This window comes from Mytilus trossulus, chromosome 13 (assembly GCF_036588685.1).
Source record: "Mytilus trossulus isolate FHL-02 chromosome 13, PNRI_Mtr1.1.1.hap1, whole genome shotgun sequence".
In the NCBI taxonomy this organism is placed as follows: domain Eukaryota; kingdom Metazoa; phylum Mollusca; class Bivalvia; order Mytilida; family Mytilidae; genus Mytilus; species Mytilus trossulus.
Window position 1 is genome coordinate 57,315,412 of NC_086385.1, and position 24,928 is coordinate 57,340,339.

The 24,928-nt window shown below is 31.8% G+C and overlaps 1 protein-coding gene across 1 annotated transcript; it reads right to left on the minus strand.

Moving 5' to 3' along the window:
- Positions 1–1,923: 1,923 nt before the first annotated feature.
- Positions 1,924–23,112, minus strand: LOC134694512 (uncharacterized). Its single transcript, XM_063555524.1, has 7 exons — positions 22,865–23,112; positions 14,182–14,540; positions 10,762–10,988; positions 9,803–10,010; positions 5,966–8,840; positions 4,094–4,232; positions 1,924–1,938 (listed from the first exon to the last, which is right to left on the minus strand). The coding sequence occupies exons 2-7, from the start codon at positions 14,450–14,452 to the stop codon at positions 1,924–1,926; spliced, it is 3,735 nt and encodes a 1,244-aa protein (XP_063411594.1). The 5' UTR covers positions 14,453–14,540; positions 22,865–23,112.
- Positions 23,113–24,928: the final 1,816 nt, after the last annotated feature.

Consider the following 24,928-nt stretch of genomic DNA (forward strand, 5'->3'; position numbering starts at 1 on the left):
AAGTTCTGTGTCAAGCAACTTTTTAATATAATTCAATTCAAATTAATCAAGGGTAAATATGTTTTTATTTACTTGCAGAGTGTCGGATATATTTGTATTAGGGTTGAATCACGATATTAAAAATTTACAATGACAGATGATATGCACCATGCAATTTTAGCAGCCTGCGATTAAATTTTTGTTATAATTCATTTATTGAAAACCGTATACTAATTCTGTCCCATTTTTTCTTCCTTTAAGTTCATTACGATAGTACAGCATTTTAAGGTGAATTAAGGATAAACATTATTTAATAGATTTCCACAACTTGAGATAAATAAATTCATGGTAAATAGACATCACAAAATTAAAAGAGACAGATTTAGAATCAACCAACTACATAAAAAAAAAGCAAATAAAACTTGCAAACTGAATAAATGTACGTCAAAAGTTTCAGAAAACTCTCTTTGGCGTCGTAGTGGTGTAACGTCGTGTTGTAGGAACATCGTGCTCAACGTTTGCTCTAAAATTGTTAATTTTAAGGAAATTTTGCTGTTTTTGGTTATTATCTTGAATACTATTATAGATAGAGATAAACTGTAAACAGCAATAATGTTCAGCAAAGTAAGACCTACAAATAAGTCAACATGATCAAAATTGTTAGAGGACCCCTTGAAAAGTTATTGCCCTTTATAGTCAATATTGAACAACTTTTCGTCATTTTTAAAAGTAATGACTTCATTTATTCACTGATCCAATATGTGCAATGACATAGGCAAACGTAACAAAACAAACGCGTCAAATATGCTTTTTTATTCAAATGTTTATGTTATTTTGTTTTACGTGATAATCCAATTAAAGAAATGTAAAGGGTAGGATTGAGATTTCATTAACTAATATATACAGTTGTCAATCATTTTGACAGGAGCACTAACAGTTGCTGTCCCAGGGCATATTTTAACGTTTGTGAATTTGACGACTTAAAGCTTGACAAATTAAAGAGACTGTATACATATGGACCTCTTGGTGTCTGATTTATGATTTATCAGTGATGATTTTTCCTTATCATCATCTACTTTTAAGTTTAAACAAAAATGGAACATTCATCATGCTCATTTTGGGTTAATCAGCTGAATTAATAAGCTTTAACTGCGATAATTTTGTAATCGTATATAGCCCATTTTTTCTGAGAAATTTCAAATGACTGACATCAAAGAGGACATACTTGTTATGGTAAGAAATTAGTTTAGAATAGTGAAAACAAATTTTTAACGACCTTTTATTAACTGAACAAACATGTGACAAGTATATAACACACGAAAAATACAATGAATCAAGGCATCAAGTGTAATAAATCATAAAATAACAGATCAATTGGCTATACATATATTAACATATTACACCGCAGTTCTTTTAGTTTAACCATTGAACATGCTGATATAACACCTTCATCATGTTGGTAAAAAAAGGATTATTTATAAGAGATAAACCCCCTGATGGGAAGTGTCCCAGCTTGCAATTAGTCAGTAGATTTTGAAATTCTTTACAACAAATCACATGAATTGTCAACGAGCAAGACATTGTTTAAACGTGTCTGATTTTGACCAATGACCCGCCTGTTGGTTACTTTGACAGCTGATAAAATTAAAATGGCAATACCTTAACATATTCGAAGTCAACTGTGACTGAGGACTAAACAATTTCCAAGAAATTTAGATGCGTCAATGCCAAAACAACTACATACCAAATGCCTTTGACTTTTCATAAGTACTTCCCTTCAAAAACATTTAAACAGACACGTCAGCTTGTAAACTTTATGTGAAAGTTTCAAAGTCTATAAACCATTATGAGGGGTTTGGGCTAGATAATCTCTATGGAAATGCGAGAAACTTGCAAATATCAACACATTCGCAAACTAAATATCATTTACTTGAAATGAGTGGTTCATTTTAAACTGACCTAATCACAAATTAATAAATGTAAACTAGGCTAATAGACATTGACGGGGGTGGGAAGGGGGCGGTGGTGCAAATACTATTCATAATATCATATGAACCAATACTGCATACGAATATCACTGACCTAACACTTGTGAGACCTCACAAACTGACCTTTAATATCACAAATTATTACATCTAAAGTTAGCAAAGTTTCAAAGTCACTAGACCATGACTTGAGGCGGGCCAAACTTATATCCTTGTAATGAAATATGACAATGCTGATATAACTGTACACCAACTTATATTGATCTACCACTAGTGGTTCATCATAAAAAAAAAACCATCATCACAAACTTGCACATCATTGAGGCCGCTGCCGACGTCGGAGGAAACATTATATCTATGTATTGCTTGTTTTTTATTTGTTTTTTAGTAGTCAAGCTTTTACAATCCCTTTACATCACCACCTGACTATGGTGTTAAGGGGTTTGATATATACAACAACAAAATGACTACATTTTTTTCTTCTATAATTGTGAATACATTTTATTTAAGTATTAACATTAAAAAAAGGGTAAAAGAAATAATCACACATACACATACACACACTCGCACTTGCATTAACATAACATATATAAATTAGTGTATTGCAAAGCAAAAATGATATCTTTGTAAAGATCTGCTCTTTATAGACTGTAAGTTTCATTTCTTTTTATATCATATAAATCAAAAGTAATTGTGACTAATCAGTAAAAATGTAATCTACTGGGGCCCCGAATTTTGGAAAATAATGTGTGGTACCATTTTTCTTTGCTACTTTTTGTTCATTTTCCTGATATTTTCTTATTTTTGTTTAGAGCCCTATAATACTATACAAATATATCATGATTACAAGGGGTATTTGCCAAAAATATCGGCTCTGGAAATTTGACTACCTCAAAACCGGTATTTTTGGCAAATACCCCTTGTAAGCATGATATAATTGTTTAATTCCACCGAATGTTCTACCCACATAAGTTTATTATAATCAGGTAATATGGTACGAACATATTTTATGTGACATCCACATTGAGTGAAGCGTAATACAAGTGGATTCCAATTTTATGTGACCAGTTCAGATCAATCCATGTGTTCGTAGATAGTAGATGTTTTTGTGTCCTGTTTAATTGTTATACGATGATGACTGATGTACCCATATTTTGACTATTTTATTAATTATGACTGTTTATTTAACGCATCATGTAAATGTAGCGGAATTTGATGAGACTGTTATTAAAGTGAGAGGGTTAGCGCTATAGAACCAGGTTTAATCCACCATTTTCTACATTTGAAAATGCCTGTACCAAGTCAGGAATATGACAGTTCTTGTCCATTCGTTTTTGATGCGTTTCGTTCTTTGATTTTGCCATGTGATTATGGACTTTCTAAATTGATTTTCCTCTGAGTTCAGTATTTTTGTGATTTTACTTTTTGATAATTCATTTCCGTTGAATTTTATTTATGACGTCATTATAAGTACAGGATCGCGTAATTTTTACGTCATTCAATAATGATGCTTTTTATCCTTAATATTTCATCTGGAACCGTATATTTAAAATGACCATGAATTTGTCATATTAGAAGAGAAATAATTCATTGAGTTATTTTTAGACATGGTGTTCCCCATCTGCCATGGTATTTGCTAGGATATTCCCCATCTGCCATGGTATTTGCTAATGACAAATACCCCGGCAGAGAAAAGAAAATCTCAATACATAGAAATTGGTAAAAAATACCATGTCTTTCATCCAATCAAAATACAACATTATTACATAAGGTGGAATTATTTTTAATAGTTCATAGTTTCTTTTCATACAATTTAGTTCTTTGCAATACTAATTATAAAAGTTAACAGTAAACTTTCATTTTGAAGACCAAGAAAAATGTGCTTCGTAGATAATATAAAGTTCACAAAATATCGTTCCATATCTTTTGTGACAAAATTGCCATATAAAATGTGTTATTGGACATTCATAGAATAAATGCTCCATTGTTTCATCAGAAACTTTACAAAAAGTACAAATCTTTGAATCGTCAAGTTTAACTTTATACAAGAAAGTATTAGTTGCAATTTTTCTAAACAAAAAATTGTATTGAAAAGTTCTTAAATAAGGGTCTATACATGATTTTCTTACAATAATATAATATTCTGACCAATCTGCAATTTCAATACCTAGTAATTTCTCCCATTGTAAGAACTTTTCTGTTGGCAGTTGCACATTTCTGTCAACAACATCTTTGTATACACACTCTGCCTTTTTGTTATACAATAACCTTTCCAAACAAATATCAATAAAGTTAAAAGTTTCAAAATTTACATGAGCAATGGTTTCTTTAATATGTTCTCTCATATACCTTGGAATTTTTGCAATGAGACCATAATACTTTAAAAAGTTATTTGTTTGAAATCTTAATCTTATCTGATCAAAATTACAAAAGTCATAGTGTCAAAGTTAATAAGGTTAAACAAAGATTGCAGTCCCTTTCTCTACCACTGAAGTACTAAAGTACGGAAAATCTACTAGAGGTGCGAAATCTAAAATATCTAATGACAAAATATCTTGATTAGAAATATTGATAGCAGACATTGCTGCATCAAACGCTAACAAATACATCCTTCCAAAAAGGATTGTTAAGACTATCAGAGATTTTGAAAATGCAATACTCTTTCTCCACATACTGTCCAAGGCTTTTTAATAACAATGATTGCCAACTACCATATATATGAAATAAATGAAAACCTCTTTATCCATCCAATTTTAAGTTATATATTGAAATAATGTATATTAATCATATTTAAACCTCTTTGTGGAATATCTGCGATTAAAGTACTTCGTCTAATTCGATCAGGGTTTCCATTCCATATGAATTGAAAGAATAACGTATACTCAATTCATTTAATTTTAATTTTGGCAAGTTGGGTAGTGCAGTCAACAGGTAGATTAATTTTTGAAATGCCAAAGTCTTTATAACAGTAATCTTTCCCATTAGGGTTAATTTCCTATGTTTCCAACTCTTATGAATGCCTGACACTTCCCTTTTCTTTTTGGAGAAATTAATTTCTGGTCATACTGTCAATATCTAAAGAGAAATAAATTCCCAAAAGTTTAAAATTTGAAGAGCACCACTGAAGTTTTAATTCAGGACAGAGAATCAGACCTGAATACTTTTTACTCTCAACCCACACAGCTTTCTGGTTAGAGAAATTAGTTTAAAACCCAGATACCTTTTGGAAAGAGAGTCAAAACATTTTAAAGTCTCCCTCAAAGAGATTTCAGTTCCATTTAAAACAAGGAAAGTGTCATCAGCATATTGATTCAAAAGGGATTCATTTTCATGAACAAAAGTTCACTTTGTTTGGTGACCCATGCGTTGCAGCAAAAATGAGCATGTCCAACCAAACAAGAAAAGCTACATAACATTTAAAAAGTGATAAGTCAACGGCAAACTCCTGTCTCGGACTTTTTGTTTCAAATTTTTTCTTTCTAAATGGTTCCATTATTCGATTCTGAACATAAGCATGATATGTAAAAATACTCTTTATGAAACAACTAGCACATATTAAATGTAAGAACATCAAAAACATGATAATAATTGACCAGTCTATACATTCTGATTCTACTATGAGTGCACCATCATATTTTTTCATTTTCATTTTTGGTTCAGCAACACATCGAACGGAGAAATCTACACCATTTTTATAAGTAATAGTATGGTTTAAATGTGAACAAGAAACATTTACAAAATTGTATTCTGAACATTTAAAATCCGTGCGATATATAATAAGTGTTTTGATATCACTTTCGATATATGGATGAAAAATGCCGAATAAAAAAGTTGGACTAAAGATATAGAAAGTACCAACACAAATTAAAATGAAACCTATATGTTCTCTTTTCCTATCTTTAAAGAACATAAATATAAGATCCATTAAAAGGTAGATGATTTCGAGTGGCATCCAAAAAAACAAAACAAAAGAAGACATTAAGAAAGTTATGGATATTAACGTTGTGTATGCATGGTAAAAATATGCAGAAATTAATATAAACGACCCAAATCCTGTTATTACGAAAAGAACAAAAAAGAACCGATAAGTAGAACCCCTCATGTTAAACCATAGTAAAATTAATAACCAAAGAGGAACAATAGAGAGTATAAGAGAGTATTGTATTCTTATCCCTTGTACCAATGCAATCTTATACGATTCTGTAAAAAAACAATCGACCTCATTTGTACTGACATTACTATCTATACATAAAGAACATATAAGAAGACCAATAGTGAATGCTAAAGAGACAAACACAAATACCTTATGAGTCTTCTGAAGTGATTTTTTATATTCTGCACTGTTTTTTATGTATTTATCTGTATCACAACAGCTATCAATTAACTGTAATGCTGAAATGGACATGTCATTGAATAAATAAGGATTTGCTCCATTCTCTAGCAATGTTTCTATACAGTCATGATGATTGCGTTCCTCTTTTAAAAGGCAACTGTTTAAAACGGAATGTAAGGGTGTATTTCCTGCACTGTCTGGCATGTTTATATATTCACGACAAACATGTCTGAAAGCTGTTTTTAAAGTGAAATTAAAACATGTGGTCCTGAAAACTGATAGAGGTGCTCTTTCATACTCTCTCATCTCGTTTACGTTTCGATTCGTTGCCAAGCACTGGGTTTTGGAGCTATGATTTAGTAATAGTTTTGTTGCCCTTTCACTTGTTGTGTAATGTAAAGGTGTTTTATCGAAATCATCACGAACCTTAACTTCAGCTTTATTACGAAGCAGCATTGATAGTATATCGATGTTATTATTTATAACTGCTAGATGGACAGCAGTAAGTCCGTTATTGTCAACTTCGTTTACTCTCGGTGTCGGTTTTCTGCACAAAACTTCTCTTTGGTCATCTTGGGTATATTCAACAGAGTAACCATCAATATGTGGCGATTCGTCATTGAATAAAACCTTAACAGCTTCTAAATTATTTAATAATACGGCGTAATGTAGGACACTCCATCCGCTCTTTGTTTTACGATCAATAATCTTGGATGAAATATTTGATCTCAAAATATGTATATCGTTCTGTCGGACTGCTTTATGAAGTTTGGTCTGATTCAAATCATACTTAAGAATCAAACTGGTAAATTGGTGATTATTTGAAGTAACTAAAATTGGTATTTTCATGTCAAACCATCCTCGAAGGTTAACTAATGCTCCATTGCGTAGAAGCAAACGTGCCATATCGTAGTTATCTAACGTGACTGCTATGTATAGAGGTGTTTCCCAAAATTCTGAAAAACAGTTAACGTCTGCTCCAGTAAGAATTAGTTCTTTTACTATATCTACGCTACCACCAAGAACAGCTAGTGGAAATAAGGGCTTTGACGCAAACCTGAACGAATACGTTTGACTAAGTAAACTCTTTTGTTCTGAAGGTGTCATTGCGCTCCATGCATATTGAAAGAATTCATTACAACCGAAAGCCACAATCCAGTACATAAGTGTCTGATTATTCCACTTTTTAACCTCTATAACTCGACAAATCGCATCTGTGTTAATTTGGAATTGATTCTGCAAAATATTTTTAATGGAAGAAATATGCCTTTCATTATCAAATTTAGGCAATTTACTGGATTTCAATTTGCCCTTATTATTTTTTAAAAAGGTTCCAAGTTCACAAACAAAGTTTTTATTCCTAAAAAGGTGACTAGCTAACAAAGTAGAAAATCTCTCAAGTTTTAATTCAGCCCACAATCTAGTATATAATGGTTTAAGATGATCATCATTCAATTCATCTTCCCGGATATACACAAAATTTTCATCAACGTTTGCAGTTATGCTTTCATTTGAATGCATTCTGACTCTATCTCTTATAAAAGCGATATTACAGTGTGCAAACATTTCCTCGGGATACAAAGTACAGAAGTGAATACCGACAGTCTCTTCAAGAGCATCGTGAATAAACTGGAAATTAAAACCATCCGTTTTGAAATAAGATCCTAAAGCAGAAAGGGCACTATCTTCCAGTTCTTTCTTAGAAATGCTTCTTTGAAGTCCACAAGTGTGCATTATTTTGTATATTTTCTCATCACCTTCATTTGAGTCAATGTCGAACATTTTTCTTCTAAATGAACCATTAAACAATATACATAGGACCAACATGCAATATAAACTTTTATTTTCATTACTAATTTTATTGAGTTCCTTCTTTAAAAGTGATATTGGTTGCCTAAAGAATGCGAGTTTTTTTCTGAATCTTTCCTCATTATTTGAAACTAATTTGCAAAGAAGAGGAAATGCATAATCTTTTTCACACATTATTGCAACTTCTTCTGTTGTAATTTTGTTTTCCAAATTATTTCTTCTAAGATGTTTCATTAATATATTCTTCTTTTCTTCATTTGAAAGGACACAAGACTCGTGCTGTAAATTTATAACTGTTTTGTTTAAAATTGTCGATGCATTTTTAAATCTTTTATTGCGTGCTATTTGTAATCTCAATGTACACATTATTTTCTTTGAACCTCCTCCTATGTTCAAGCAGCTTATTATCTTTTCGTTTTTACTTTCCCATTCATCCAGCCGGGTTGGACTTAAATCGTATTTACCAAGGACATCATCAATAAGAAACAACTGTTTTTTATTTGTTTTGTATTTAATTATATCCTCTAGGGACTCTACAGGAACAATTTGAAATTCTTTATGTTTAAGTTTTAATGCAATATGTCGGATCGTTGCAGTCTTACCTAAACCTGAATTTGATGTCACCACAAGACAGTTACACTCGTTTATTTTGACGTCAACAAGTTTTGATCCCTGTGTTTCAACAAAACTTTCATCATCTTTAATCCATGCTTCAACCAAATCTGTGTTCATATCTGAAAAGATTCGCGTGTATTAAACTTGGCATGATTTATCATGTTCACATATTGTGCATGCACTCCAAACAAAAACATTATCCACAGATTTAAAATTTTGAATTATCTGACACAAAAAAGAAGACATCTGTTTATGTAATTGTTTGATTTTTCATAGAAATGGAACACCCAATTTCAACAGTTATTTTGGTCAAGGTTTACCTGACTTTTTAAAAACACATTCGTGTTGCCTAGTTTTTAGTTTTCAAAGTTGTGTCTTCTGCACTGTTATTTGTCTGTTTGTCTGTTTACTTTTAGCCATGGTGTTGTCAGTTTCTTCTCAATCTATGAGTTTGACTTCCCTTCTGGTATCCGTCGTCCCTCTCTTTTCAATTATTGGTCGAATTAGGAATAGTAGCGGGATAAATTTCTCAAAATATATATAATTGTCACCGACTTAGAGAAGCACATACATTGCTGTTATAATCAATCTGTAACAATCATCCTCTCACGTAGATCTACAATTCAATCATCGCACTAAGACATGCGCAAACTGTGAATTTTATGGTAGGTCACGAAAGAAATTGTTATTAAAAATTTGCAATCGGTGGCACTGAGAATTAAAAGGATTAAACCAATTTTTGTTAGAAATTACATTTGTTTCAGAAATATGTTATGCAAGCTCTAGACTTATTGGACTATATTAGTATAATCTTATAGAGGTATCATTAAACATATATAATGATATGTACCTTGATTAAGTTTCTAATACTTGTAACCGCATTTTTTATATCAGATTCCTAATGTTTTAGGCAAACAGAAGAGGAGGGAAATTTTAAATTTAATTCAGTTGTTTTCATATTAGGTTCGGAACATTTCGTGCAAGCCATTAGTTTGTTTACATTTTCACATACAATTCAATTACAGTATATTGAACAGTAACCCAGCCTCCGTTTAGTCACTCATTGAACATTAAAACAAACCTGCAATGTTTTTTGGAAGATTGCCATCTCTGTAAAAAGAGAAATCACTTTCTATTTGTTCTTTTTCCTTTTCACAATCCAGATATTCTTTTTTCAGTTCGTTCAGTTCTGCGTTAGCCAATAGATTTGCTTGTTCCCCAACAAGATCGTACTTTAAGATTTCTATGACCTCGTATGGTCTTTGACCTTTATTTAAAGATGTTAATGCCTAAAATTAAAGTGTTAACACGAGCGTGGTAATAATCGTATCACTCAAGGTACACAACTGTTTCAACATTCGATCACAATGATTTCTAATTTTAAATTCGATTATCCTTTAAAATGTTAGCAATACAGTATGTTATGCGGTAAAGTATCATACTTCGTTTAAATAATAATGTTTCCTCTAAATATGATCTTATGACAAAACTAACCGCCTTCTACAATAATGCTTTGTATATGATGAATGCGTCGATGCGACAAAGATGCTGTGTCCGCTGAATATAAAAGGTTCTAAGTTCTAAAGGAAATAACTGAAAACAGTAACAGTGACACTACTAAAATTTGTACTTTTGGGTTTTGAGTTTTGGAGTTATAAGCATTGTATACAAATCTCGTGACATTTTGTTGAGATAAACTAAACCGACTTTGAGACATACGGACAGAAGTACGTACGGACATACGGACGTACAGAAGAAAAAGGTAAATCTAAATGCCCTCTCCGCGATGACGATGGCATACGCATTAATGATTTTGCTCATATGTTTGTGTTTACAATTTGCCATTCAGTTAATTGTAGTGTATGACATGATCTTGTATCTATACGTATGGCAGTGTGTGTAATCAACAGGAATATTGTCAGCTTGTTTTCAGAGTATCATTAGTCCAGAGACTTAGCGTTGAGAAGAAAGTACACCTTTCATGTTATAAGGACCGAAATATAGGGATGAATATTGGATAACATGTACAGACTTTTGTACCTTTTCAACTTGAGTCCATTTGTCTATGAATTCATTGGAATCCATATAAGTGACTGTCGCATGGGCCAAATCATTTCTGTGCCACTTCAGTGTAGCTAAGTCCGCTCCATGTACCGTGTCATTCGGATGTGGAAGTTTATCCCATCCATTGATGGGTTTAGCTAAACCTCCTAGATTACGCAGCAGACATATCATCATTGTCAGATCAAAGTCCTTGGAACAGGTCGCTAGAAATAAACAATGTACAATAGATATAGGAAGATGTGGTGTGAGTGCCAATGAGACAACTCTCCATCCAAATATCAATTTAAAAAGTAAACCATTATAGGTTAAAGTACGGCCTTCAACACGGAGCCTTGGCTCATACCGAACAACAATGTAGGTTTTCAAGAGAAATTGCAAATTCAAATGATAAAACAGGATTTTCCAAATGTAGAAAATCGTGGATTGAACCTGGTTTTTGCTCTAAACCTGTTTCTTATACGACAGTCGCATCAATTGCCATTATATTTACAATGATGCGTGAACAAAATGTCACAAATAGGGGTGAAAAAACCCAGACCCGACCAACAACTAGGGGTGATTTCAAGTGCTCAGGAAGGGGTAGCAGATTCTGCTCCACATGTGACATCCGCTGTGTTGCTCATGTTCTTACAAACTGGTAAATAATCTTATTTGGTAGGTCACTTTCTTTATACTCCTGAAAAGGGAAGGGAATTGCAGTTTCGACATAAGAAACATATTTGATATCATCTGTATAACGAATATTCCATTGCGGTCACCCAACTTGTGATGGCGTCTGTAATATTTACAAAGTGATGATTACAACTTCACCATTTGGATCTCTTTATTTAAAAATAAAAATTGGGAAGCTGAACTCATCTCTTTTGTTATATCCTCTGAATTTTGCCATACTTCTAATATATACAAAAGCTCTTCAATCTTTTGAATCCACTTCATTAAATGAGGTAGAAAGAACATTATGTTATAGTTCTGAATATTAAGTTAATTTCATATGAGCTGCGTTGGATAGAAATCGACCTTATGCAAGTTCATTTATATATGTACCTATATAATACAATGATAGATTTCGAAAAATTTAAAAGCGAAATAAATGATGAATTAAGATAGATGTTTTGAATACTCGCTACATTGAAAACCTGTTGGTGCCCTTCTGCTGTTTTTTTTTATATAGTCGTGTTGTTGTCTCTTTGACACATTTCCCATTTTCATTCTCAATTTTATTTAAAAGGGTTTTACATCTTTTCAATTTTGGAACAGTTACAGATTTTTTTTAAACCCTCAATTAAGTTTACAGATGTATAATTATTAAATGATAGATGTTAACTATTTGTTTCAATATAACGACAAAATTAAACAAGAGGCCCTTAAGGATCTGAATTGGTCTCATGGTGAATTGAGTTTTTTTTTTTTTATTGAAATCAGTTATGGTTGATCTTCTTCTGCATGTTTAGTGTAATTTGTGACAATCTTGTATACATTGATATGTATACATTGATGTATGATTATAATTTCGATTGTTCATACTTTTTATTTTTTATATGTTTATAAGTTTCTAAGATACAATTTGTCCAAATATGAAGAAGTAACTTCTTTCCTAGTGATAAAGACTCATTCATTGATTCGGAACCTCCATCACAGCCTTTTATGAACATACTACTTAAAAGTTCCATTAGCTATATTAAGATCTAATGTGTGATTTTTTGTTTAAAATTTAATGGAAGTGAAAGAGTGAAGCAGTAATTTGTTTTCAGCAGCCAGTATTGTACAATTCTGTCAAATTTAGCTAAGAAACATTAATGATCAATTATTGACTTGCAAGTCAATATTTCTATCTCATTCAATCCGTATGCATGTGAACTTTAATTCAACCCCTTAGCTAGAGATGGATAACGCATGACTTGAATTTAAAGGAAAAGAATGTCAACATTGAAAGTGAAACAAAGGTAAATTATTTGATTGACCGCTTCAATCCATAATAACTATTATGTTACAGGTAAAACAATGATATATATTTCATCTATAATATGAAATTAAACAGACCTAGAAAATCCAATTGCACGACTTCATTTACTATATTTATGTGTATCTCGCTTATATGATAATCGGAAGTCAAATAGAGAGTTAATTAGTTGGCGTCAAGACTAAAATATATACGACCAAAGCTACATGTTATAGAGCTCATGCCATGTAAATTATGTACCATGAAAACGAGGCGAAGGTAGTATGATACCTGCCGGTCAGACATATACCCCTTAAAATCCTTCCTTATAATAAGTACAGTTTATATAGAACAAAGATACCAAAACTTAATCACTTAACTTTGATCTCTGAACCACGAAAATGAGGTCACAGTCAGATGACACCTGTCAGTTGGAAATATACACCTTTTTTTCTAACATTCATACATTTTTTTTGCACTCTTTTCTGTTTGAACATAATACTTATTGTTAAGCATTCCATCAAGTAATGTACACCTTACAAGTATTCCATACACCAAAAACAGTAGACCTATTGCTTATATTTTATGATGTATGGACTTGACCACGGAAACTTATTATAACCTAGTTCACTGATCCATAAAATGAGGTCGAGTTCACAAGATAATTGTCTGACGGACATGAGGACCTTACAAGGTACGCACATACTGAATATAGTTAGCCATGTAAGAATGAAATTGACGTTACAAAAAAATCTTAACTTTCTTTTCAAGTATTCAATGAACCATGAAATCGAACTTTGTCACACTTGTTTTGTTAAAATTTGCATTAACTATTGTCTTGTCGACTTATAGGCAAAAGATAAGAAAAAAATCAATTTGTGTTTCTTTTTTATTTTCTGAAATATTAATAGTTGAATTTTCAAAATAGATGAAGATTTGTAAGAAAAGACAAAAAATAAGCGTAAAACTTTTAATAATGTGTCTTCAAATCATCAAATCTCAAGATTCTACTCATAAAATATATACGTTGCTGGTAAACCAATCATGATCACCGTATAAATGTGAACATTAAGGCAAATCATCTTGTACATATGCCGTCAACAAATACAATGATACTCCACTTACTGCATGCAGAGTCGATATATATGGTTATTCACGAAGGAGTATGGGTTAGTTACACACAAATACATACCCTTGGAAAATATACATCACCTCGTATTAACAAATTTCAACAGAAGTCAGTGGTCTTGATTCACTTGCTTTAATATTTCAAAGCTAAAAGTGGTTAATTTGGTCCGTGGTTTATTGTGACCCAATTTACTATCAGTGCATCTTTTACAATTGGTATAACAGGATATTATACAGTCTTCAAAAATATCGAATCTTTAGCATGGTTCAAAAACAAAAATACCTGTGAATGCATATGAAACACTTACTGTGTAGTAAATTGTACTTACATTTTGTTCCCACAGGCATCGGAGGAAGATTGGAAGGCCATACGGTTCCAAGGACACTCCTCAATATTTCGAATTGGGCTGAATTGATTATTTTTGATTTGTTCAACTGAATGATGGTTTTCATACCATTGTTGATAGTCTGAGATAAGTGTGCTGGTGGAAATACTCCATCAAAGTATCGCCTCACAATGTCTGGAGATACTTTAAAGTTGAGCAAGAAAAATCTGGTGAAGTTTATCTCTTCTTCTGAAAGTTGTGACGTCGACGTCATGATTACACTTTAAAGCATCTAGGGAACAACTGTGGTTCAATAAATTCAGTTAAGAACACTGTCTGCCTTCTTTGCCAACATCGATTATCTGTTAGAAATATAAACATGTTTTACTTGTATATAAAGTAAGTAACGAACATACCGAACTCAGAGGAAAATTCAAAATGAAAAGTCCCTAATCTGGCGCAAAAATAAACTCATAACATTCTTCAAGTTTTCATAAAAGTCTAGATTGTTTTTATGCTATGTCTCACTCTTTCAGCTTATTATGCTTTGTCGTTATTGTCTTGATATTTTATTTATATTTACAAACGAACTATAGAATTTGGCGTTCTAGTGTCTTTGAGTTAAGGCCTAGCCTTTGTCACATAATTCATTGAAAAAGAGGCGAATAATACCAAAAGAATATTTAAACTCATCAGCCGAAACACGCTGAAAATGCCATGGCAAAAGATAGGTGCCACTATTTATGACAATTTGGTTATGCAGCACATTCTTAATCTTCAATTATACTGCACAATAAACATTTTGAGTATTTTATGCCAAGGATATCATTATTATATTGTATACCATCGTAATAGTGTTGAAGCAAATTGGTCAGTTTATTTAAAAAAAAACCAATCAATGATAGCTTGGAAATCTGAAATTGTATGTCATAAAAGAAAACTTTCTTTGTAACGATGTAACATTATTTTATAATCAACACAACGATATTATACAAGGAAGTTGATAAATTTTTTCTCACATGAAATATTTACTTAGAACTTATAAACTGATATATTTCTCATGTTTATCATAAAATATTCGAAAACAGGAAACCCGAAAAAAGTTTATCGATTTGAAACATCACGTGCAAAATATTATAAGGAAAATCTTTTGACGTTGATGACCATCATTTGATATGTTATAGAATGTAAATCAAAGCTGTCATACTAGTGATGCTCTTTAGACTGTATTGATTAAACATATTCTCTTTTATTTTAAATAATGATTAAAAAATGATTAAGAATTTTCAAATATAAAAATGATAACAATGAACATAATAATTATAACTATTACGAATATTTTATTTTCTCCCATAATAATGAATATGAAATTATAGATGAATAGGAATAACATTCTGAGTTTATGATTTGCCTAAATCCAGTTTTAAAATGTCCACCAAATCTTTTATCGTTATCATACATTAAGTGTTATTTGATTGTGGATGCTATTAAGATTCGGTACCCACTTGACGAAGTGCCGGGAAAATGCGTAAATAAAGTACAATATAAGCAAAAATTAAATTTGTAAAATCATGAATAAGAAATAAGTCCAAATTTTAAGTCAAAAGGGATTCAAATTTTAATTGCAAAGTGGAGAAGAAGGAATCTTAGCTATTGAGCCAACTGTACAACAGAACTTTTATTCTTATAGTAATAACATGAACTTATACATTGATAAGTAATTCAAATGTTATTTGATAATCATAAGATCGCGAGGTGTTTTAAGTTTGACGACAAACGTTTTGAAATATTATAGTTTGGGACACTTTCGAAAAAATGTCTCACGACTATGACATGTCCTAAGATCATCATAAGATATGTCTTAGTCATACTTTCGAAAAACAACTAATACGTTTGAAGGTTTGACAGTTTAATGTATAACCACTACTTCAGTCACAGGACAATTTGTGAAAACGAAGCGGAAGACATTTTGCTGATAAGCCCTGTTCCTCTAATTTTTATAATATTTCAAACAACTGTTAAAACAAATTTAAGAGTCTCTCCAGTCGAGTAATCTATGATTTATTAAAATTTCATTCCAGGCGAATATTTACATTATGTACAGATTACAAAATGATAAAAGATTCATCGGTACATCTCTTTCACACGTTCACATCACAAATGACAAATGGATGTCATTACATTCGGTATAAAACAATGCAACAATGTCCAATACTGTGCACACAACAACAACAAAAAAAGACACACGCAAAGTGTCCAATACTATGCAGAAATAACCAAGATCTGCAAAAAATCTGCTTAGAAAAACAAAATCCTATTTAACGTTTTATATTGTATTGTTTTTTTCTTTCTCGCCTTCAATTCGTTTGAAAAAAAGTTAAACAGAGGGCTATAATCCACCAATGATATCCAAGTAATCTCCAACTGACCTCAATGATCTCCAAATATTTTCCCAGTCTTTTTTTTACAAAAAAAACAAAACTTTTAATAGTTCTTGTTCATTCATTTTGGATGCGTTTTGTTATTTGATTTTACCATGTGATTATGGACTTTCCGAATTAATTTTCCTCTAAGTTCAGTATTTTTGTGATTTTACATTTTTATTTTTTTCATAAAATAATATTTTAATTATTATTTAGATATTTCATATACAATGACAAAATTATTAATATTAGACGATACAATAACACTTTTACATTGTGGTCTTTTTAATACGAGTGAACTCATATATGATCTACTATTTAGTATTCTCCAGCTTTTGTTAGCTTTGAACCATGTGTCCTAAAAGTGAAATGGAAGAAATAATTTATAAAAGAGAGGCTACCAAAGAGACGATCAAACTCATAAATCGGAAATAAACAGATAACGCCACGGGTAAAAAAGAAAAAGATAGATATACAAACAAAACTAAACAAAGCCCAACACATAAAACTAAAGACTGCACAACATAAACCCCTTCGGGATGATTGCAAGTGCAGATTCATCAAATTGAGAATGGAAATGGGGAATGTGCCAAAGAGACAACAACCCGACCATAGAGCTGACAACAACAGAAGGTCATCAACAGGTCTTCAATGCAACGAGAAATTCCCACACCCGGTGGCATCCTTCAGCTGGCCCCTAATTAAATATATACTAGTCCAGTGATAATGAGCGCCATACTAAACTCCAAATTGTACACAACAAACTTAAAGTTAAAAAAAAAATACAAGACTAACAAAGGCGAGAGGCTCCTGACCTGGGATAGGCGCTAAAATGTGGCGGGGTTAAACATGCTTGTGAGATCTCAACCCTCCCATATATCTCTTGACCACATCTGACACACGTAATATTGCTCATGCTAGTACAAACCATGGCATGGTAAGCTTCACATCTAACATGCCCAACGAATCAAAAATTGTGAACTAAAAAATTTACCCTTCACCTGGACGAACATAAATATTATTTTTTTTTTTTTTATTTTTTTTTTTTTTTTTTACAAGTGTACATTTTTTTATTCATCATACTACATATCTAAACATACTCATGATACAATCGTTATACACATCATATTTTCAATATTATGAAGAGAGTCCAAACAACACTACATACATACATACTCTCACACATTACATCATTTTCATTAAGAATTTTTATCTTTTTTTTTCTGATCTTTAAATTTAAATGAAGTGTAATAAAAATAAAACTATCTAAAAAACAACAACAATCAATGGCATTTATATTTCACAACATTACTCTCAGTCACAATGGTTATTATAGCATGAACATAAATATTGTATATATATATATGCAGATGGTTTTCCAATTCCGTCACATATCAACTTTATTTTTTACATTCTAAGCTGTTTACTAAAAGACTTGTTAGTGGAAATATTACAGAAAAGAAAGTTATTCGAAATCATGGAAATCAATATTCTCAAAATTTAAAATTTATCTAATACAATGCAAACATCAATCATTTCATACAAACGAACAGTTTTTTGTCAAAAGCAAATTTAGCCATCAACAAAAGTTTATCGTTAGTATCATTCGGACGGAATCCATAAGTTCTCACATCCATAAAGTCATGTTCTACATTTTTCTTATATATTTGATAATCTACATCGTTTGGATTCACTTGTTCTACTTCATCAGATCCTCGATCATATTTTATAATATTTCCGGTTCCTTTCAATTTCGCGATGAATTTATCAGAAAACAGTCTACTTTTCTTTATCACCGCTTTTGAAATGATATCATCGATTTCAACTGCAATTATATCATCATTATGACCATCGTCGTCATCATCATCTTCATCATCATCATCATCATCATCGTCTTCATCGTCGTCGTCATCATCATCATCATTATCAGCATCATTGTCGTCGTCATCATCATCATCATCATCATCATCATCATCATCATCATCATCATCATCTCCATCATCATTTTTATCAGACCATCAGAACATAAATATTATTATTTGTTTCAAACCATGTATTTTCATAACTTCACAAAATGCGTGGGAATCACATAAACTGTGCCAATTGTTTGGGATTAAAAGGAAAACCACTTGACTGAAAACTAAGTGAGATATAAAGATAGTACCGACAGACGGAAACGAAACTAAGTATTTCTCTTTCTCAATGACAAAACGAAAATCCTATTATAATACTTAAAGGTCAAGTTTGACATACATGGGTATATAATTAACTTAAACTTTTAACAAAGCACAAACTAAATTTTTATATGATATTTTCTATCTAAAATAATGCAGAGTTATTATCATGGTTGTAAAAAATAAAATCACAAAAATATTGAACTCTGAGGAAAATTCAAAACAGAAAGTCCCTTATCAAATGGCAAAATAAAAAGGTGAAAGACATCTACTTTATATCACTGAGTCGATATCTCTGCTGGTGGACTATCAGTCCCCGAGGGTATCATAAGCTCAGTAGTCAGTGATTCAGTACTGACATTATTTAACAACTGTACGGTGACCTATAGTTGTTAATGTCTGTGTCATTTTGGTCTTTTGTGGATAGTTGTCTCATTGGCAATCATACCACATCTTCTTTTTTATATTTACTAAAATTGTCCGTTTATAAATTTTGAAATTATTATAAAACTAACTTTTCAACTCCCTCAGGTAAAGTTGGCTTTAGATGAATTTGGCTATTTATTTAAGGTATTTTCGAAATATAGCTCTTCAACAATTTTCGGTACTTATCCATCTCTGGACTTCAAATGTTTGGCTTTGAGCGTTCCTGATGAAGGTAAATCAAGAAAAGCGCTTCGGACGCAATAAATTATTAAACGTGTTGTTTTCCATATTTTATACCCATATAGTAGAGGGTAGGGCATTACGTTTTCTAATTTTGTCCGTCCGTTTGTTATCTTAGTCCGTCCGGTATCAGGGTTAGTTTTGGTTCATGTAGTTTATGTTATGAAGAAATAAAAAAAAACATGACATTTTTTCATTACGTCTTGAACAGTTTGCATTATATCCCAGATCACTGTTTAAGACATCGGTTAGAAATCTGATATGTACATTTTAACAATTAAAGATTGTTTGATTGAAGATTTTGATTGAGAAAGTTTACCAATAGCATTTGTAACAACGACTTGAAACTCCGTACATTGTAAGGTTATCTTTTTTGAATTGTCTGACAGGTGCATGTAAGAAAATGCTAGAGCCTTCTGTATAGCATAGATTACCTTAGCTGTATTTGGCAAAAATGTTAGGAATTTTGGTCCTCAATGCTCTTCAACTTCGTACTTTATTTGTCATTTTTAACTTTTTTGGATTCGAGCGTCACTATTGAGTCTTTTTTAAGACGAAACGCACGTCTGCCGTATTTACAAAATTTAGTCCTGGTATCTATGATGAGTTTATCTGTATGATTAACTGTTGCCTTGCAACTATTTTATATGTTTTTATTTGATCTCATTTAATGTATTGGCTTAAACTGAATTTTAAACTCCGTCATTTAATCACATCCCCAATACGTTATACTAACTCACAGAAACTTTAAAAGAGGGACGAAAGATACCAAATGGACAGTCAAACTTATAAATCTAAAACAAACTGACAACGCCATGGCTAAAAATGAAAAAGACAAACAGAAAAACAATAGTACACATGACACAACATAGAAAACTAAAGAATAAACAACACGAATCCCACCGAAAACTAGGGGTGATCTCAGGTGCTCCGGAAGTGTAAGCAGATATTGCTCCACATGTGGCACCCGTCGTGTTGCTTATGTGATTACAACTCCGGTAAATAGTCTAATTTGGTAGGTCACATTCATGAAAGGGAAGGGGATTGTAGTTACGACGTATGGAACATATCCGATATCATTTGTGAAACGGTTATTCCATAACAGTCAACCAACTCGTGATGGCGTCCGTAAAATTTACGAAGGGATGATTTCAACTTCACCATTTGGAACTCTTGGTTTAATAGCTTCCTTGTGAGCAGTAACCCTCTATCAAGAAAATCATGATAGGATATACAAGCACGGGAATATCGTATCAATTGGGAGATATATACCCCGTATGCAGTTGCTGCTGGAATGTTGCTACTTAGAAATGGAAAGTTCACAATTGGAAAGCTGAAATCATCTCTTTTGTCGTAAAGTTTTGTTTTCAACCGACCCTCATTGTCAATTTCTAGATGTAAGTCAAGATATGAAGCCGACTTAACTGTATCTGTAGTATCCTTTATCTCCAATTCGATGGGATAGATGCGTTCCACATAGTCACCAAATTTTGAATTGTTTAGTGAAAGAACGTCATCTATATAGCGGAAAGTAGAGTTAAAGGATATTGCTAACTTCTTATCTTTCTTCCTAAGAAGTTCCTGCATGAAGTCAGCCTCATAATAATAAAGAAACAAGTCGGCAAGTAGAGGGGCACAGTTTGTTCCCATTGGGATGCCGACAGTCTGTTGAAAAACACATCCTCCGAACGTTACAAATATGTTGTCAATCAAGAAATCAAGCATCTTAAAACAAATGTTTTGCTATTAAAAAAACATTCTAAATATTTCATTCGATTTAATTAAAATTGTTGGAACAAAAATTATTTTTACGCGATATTACTGTCATTACAAATAGTAAAAAATAAGCACCCCAAGCTTTCCATTGACTGATTTGGTACAATAAAGTACTAACAAAACGTCCTGTGTTTTTCATACGCCGTTATCGGATGGTAACTTTTCATGTGCGTCTCACTTCATGCAGCTACAGTTATATTTGTATTATGTATGGATAATAATTTCTAAGGTTTATATTTAGATTAATAAGTGAGTTTTATTTCACAATTTCAATGAGCCCAAGGGATTATAAAAACATAAACGCATTTGGAAGGAATATCCCACTTTAGTGTGACCGGTAAAATAGGATGGAAAGTTTAGCAAATCTTTATAAAAAATGGAACATTTATTACGGTACATAAGGGGAGAGAGGGTATGTAGTTATATCCTGATTATCTGATAAAACAAATGTTTTGCTATTCAAAAGAAAATTATTGACAGTGTTTCTTTCAATTCAATTTAAATTGTTGCAAATTATTAATTTGCCGCAATAGTACTATAATTACAAATATAAAAAAAAAATTAGTGCCCCTCGCTTTCCGTCAACTAAATTTGTACAATAAATTACTAAAAAAGCGTCTTGTGTTTTTTTTACACCGTTTTCGGATAGGAACAATTCTTTTGTGTCTTACTTCATGCAGTTACAGTGATATTTGAATTGTGTATGGAAAATTCTTTCTAAGGTTTATAGATATAGGAAGATGTGGTGTGAGTGCCAATGAGACAACTCTGCATCCAAATAACAATTTAAAAGAGTAAACCATTATAGGTCAATGTACGACCTTCAACACGGAGCATTGGCTCATACCGAAAACAAGCTATAAAGGGCCCCAAAATTACTAGTGTAAAACCATTCAAACGGGAAAACGAGAAACGAGAAACACGTATACATTACATAAACAAACGACAACTACTGTACATCAGATTCCTGACTTAGGACAGGTGCAAACATTTGCAGTGGGATTAAACGTTTTAATAGTACCAAACCTTCTCCCTTTTTCTGAAACAATAGCATAACATCACAACAAAGAAACACATACAATAAAATATTAATTGGCAGGCTTAACTCCATCAAAAAACGTAAATTATATCTAGATTAATTAGTGAGTTTTATTTCATACTTTCATTGAGCCGTAAGGCGTATTAAAACCTGAACGCATTAGAAAGGACTATCCCACTTTAGTGTGATCTGTAAAATAGGATGGAAAGTTTTGCAAATCGGTATATAAAGGGGGAGGGGTATAGAATTGTATCTACATTATCTGTTAAACAAATGTTTTGCTATTCAAAGGAAAACAATTCGGAATATTTCATTCGATTCAATTTATGGTTTTAAAATTAAACATTTAAATATAAAAAGAGGAAGGTGTGATATGATTGCAAAGGAGACAAATCTAGTTTAAATTCATCTAACACAGATAGTCGGTAAGATAAATTCGTTTCATAGTGCGCTAGGGACCTAAAACGATATAATTGGGGTCAGTAAATTCCATATGTATCATTATAATCATTGTCTGGTCTCAATGATATAAGTCATAAATACCTCATTTCCCGAAGAAAGAAATATTAATTAAAGCTTAATATAATAAAGATACATGCATATATTACCTTAGTGTACAGCTGATTCCTTAATATCCACTGTTGACCAGACGGAAATTGTACAGAGTCTAGTTTTCGTGTTCACGTCTACACTGATCACCCCATGTATCAGGAGATATTTCAAGAGATATCTTTAAGGAAAAGCCAAGTTTTGCTACTCTCTTTACTCTCATTGGAATACAAAATCTCCAGTTAACCACTTAGTTTGTTTGTACTTCCATACCACTACGTTCAATATAGCATAGCATCTTTTTTTATATTGTGATCTGTAAAATAGGATGGAAAGTTTTGCAAATCGGTATATAAAGGGGGAGGGGTATAGAATTGTATCTACATTATCTGTTAAACAAATGTTTTGCTATTCAAAGGAAAACAATTCGGAATATTTCATTCGATTCAATTTATGGTTTTAAAATTAAACATTTAAATATAAAAAGAGGAAGGTGTGATATGATTGCAAAGGAGACAAATCTAGTTTAAATTCATCTAACACAGATAGTCGGTAAGATAAATTCGTTTCATAGTGCGTTTTAAGCTATCGAACTTAGAATGTTTATAGATTATTAAAAGGTTCAATTTTAAATGATATTAAGAAGTTAAGAATATATATCCAAACAAATGAATGCGGAAGACACCGACACAATAAATTTTAATTTCGTGTACCAATTTATTCATTTCTCAGGGTATTCTCCAACGCAAATTTTTCTACACTGCACCTATTTGTTATCAACTTTGTTTCCAGTCTCAATGAGACGGGGATACAAGCATGTTAATGTTACGAACACACAAACATTTAGGTTCAATTCTTTGAATATATTATTTTAGGAACTTCATATTTAGTCCATTTTCTGGTTTTAAACCAACTATTGAAACGAATTCAATAAATATTGACATTACCTTTTTTAAATCAAATTTATGCTTGATGCATTTGGGGAAACGATATAGCTTGTACTTTTTAATCTAACTTATCTCACATACATATTACGAATCTCCATTAGTTTTTTTCGTGATGAAAGAGAGATAATCCAATATAACAATCAGGAGATGAGATATGATTGACAATGAGACAACTATTTACCCAAGTTCTATTAAGGTGGATGTACAAGTATATTCAACCGTACGGCCTTCAATAATGAGAAGAACCTATACGGTATACTTGGGTATACATATACAATGAAGGTAGTATTGCCAATAAAAGAACTCTTCACAAGAGACCAAATGACACAGAAATTAACAATTATAGGTCACCACATGGCCTTTCACATTGAGTGAACTTTCTGTTTCTATTTTTACTTGACCGCCCCACTTCTAGTTATCATCATATTTCCCCACATTCCTTGTTTTATACACACTTTTATCAAATAAATGAAAACATAAAAAAAAAAAAAAAAACATACAGCAAAAACTTAAAAGAAAAAAGAAATAAACCAGAAAAAATTGAGTATTTTATTTTACTCCATGTAATTCAGAAACAAGAGTTGTAAAACTGGACTGCTGCCTATAAGATCTTTTGAAGATACAAACAAGCAATTATTTTTTTTACATAGATGGTACTACTAATTGATGATGCAGAATTGGAATTTAGTTTTATTTGAAAGTTTATACATTTAAATCAAACAGAGGTAAACATTTAATTCCTATTTTATCAAATAGAACTAAATTAGAAAATATGCATTGTTTTATAAACTAAGGATTCACTCAAAATTAACCTTTCCAATGTATTGCAAAATTTGGAAGCTTCAACAACAACTGCATTTTAAGGCAACTTTTGTCGAAAGGCCATTTACTGGTTTTGCTTAATAAAATACGGACAACGATCATGTTTCGCGTTACTGTTTTCTGTGTATATGTATAGATTAGACTGTTAGTTTCCCGTTTGAATGGTTTTACAGTAGTAATTTTTTGGGGCCCTTTATAGCTTCATGTTCGGTGTGAGACAATTCTCCGTGTTGAAGATCGTACCTTGTTCTTTAATGGTTTACTTTTATTATTTTATTAACTATAGTGGCTAGTAATCTCATTGGCACTCAGTCACAGAAATTGCGACTATTTGTTTCGAGTTGACATTTTTAT

Excerpts from the sequence above, each read along its gene's own strand:
- LOC134694512 (XM_063555524.1), bottom strand. The coding sequence starts at position 14,452 with ATGACGTCGACGTCACAACTTTCAGAAGAAGAGATAAACTTCACCAGA. Across the intron at positions 10,989-14,181 it reads GATGCCTGTGGGAACAAAAT|CGACCTGTTCCAAGGACTTT; the intron begins GTAAGTACAATT and ends GTTTATTTCTAG. Across the intron at positions 8,841-9,802 it reads TCTTCCAAAAAACATTGCAG|ATATGAACACAGATTTGGTT; the intron begins GTTTGTTTTAAT and ends GAATCTTTTCAG.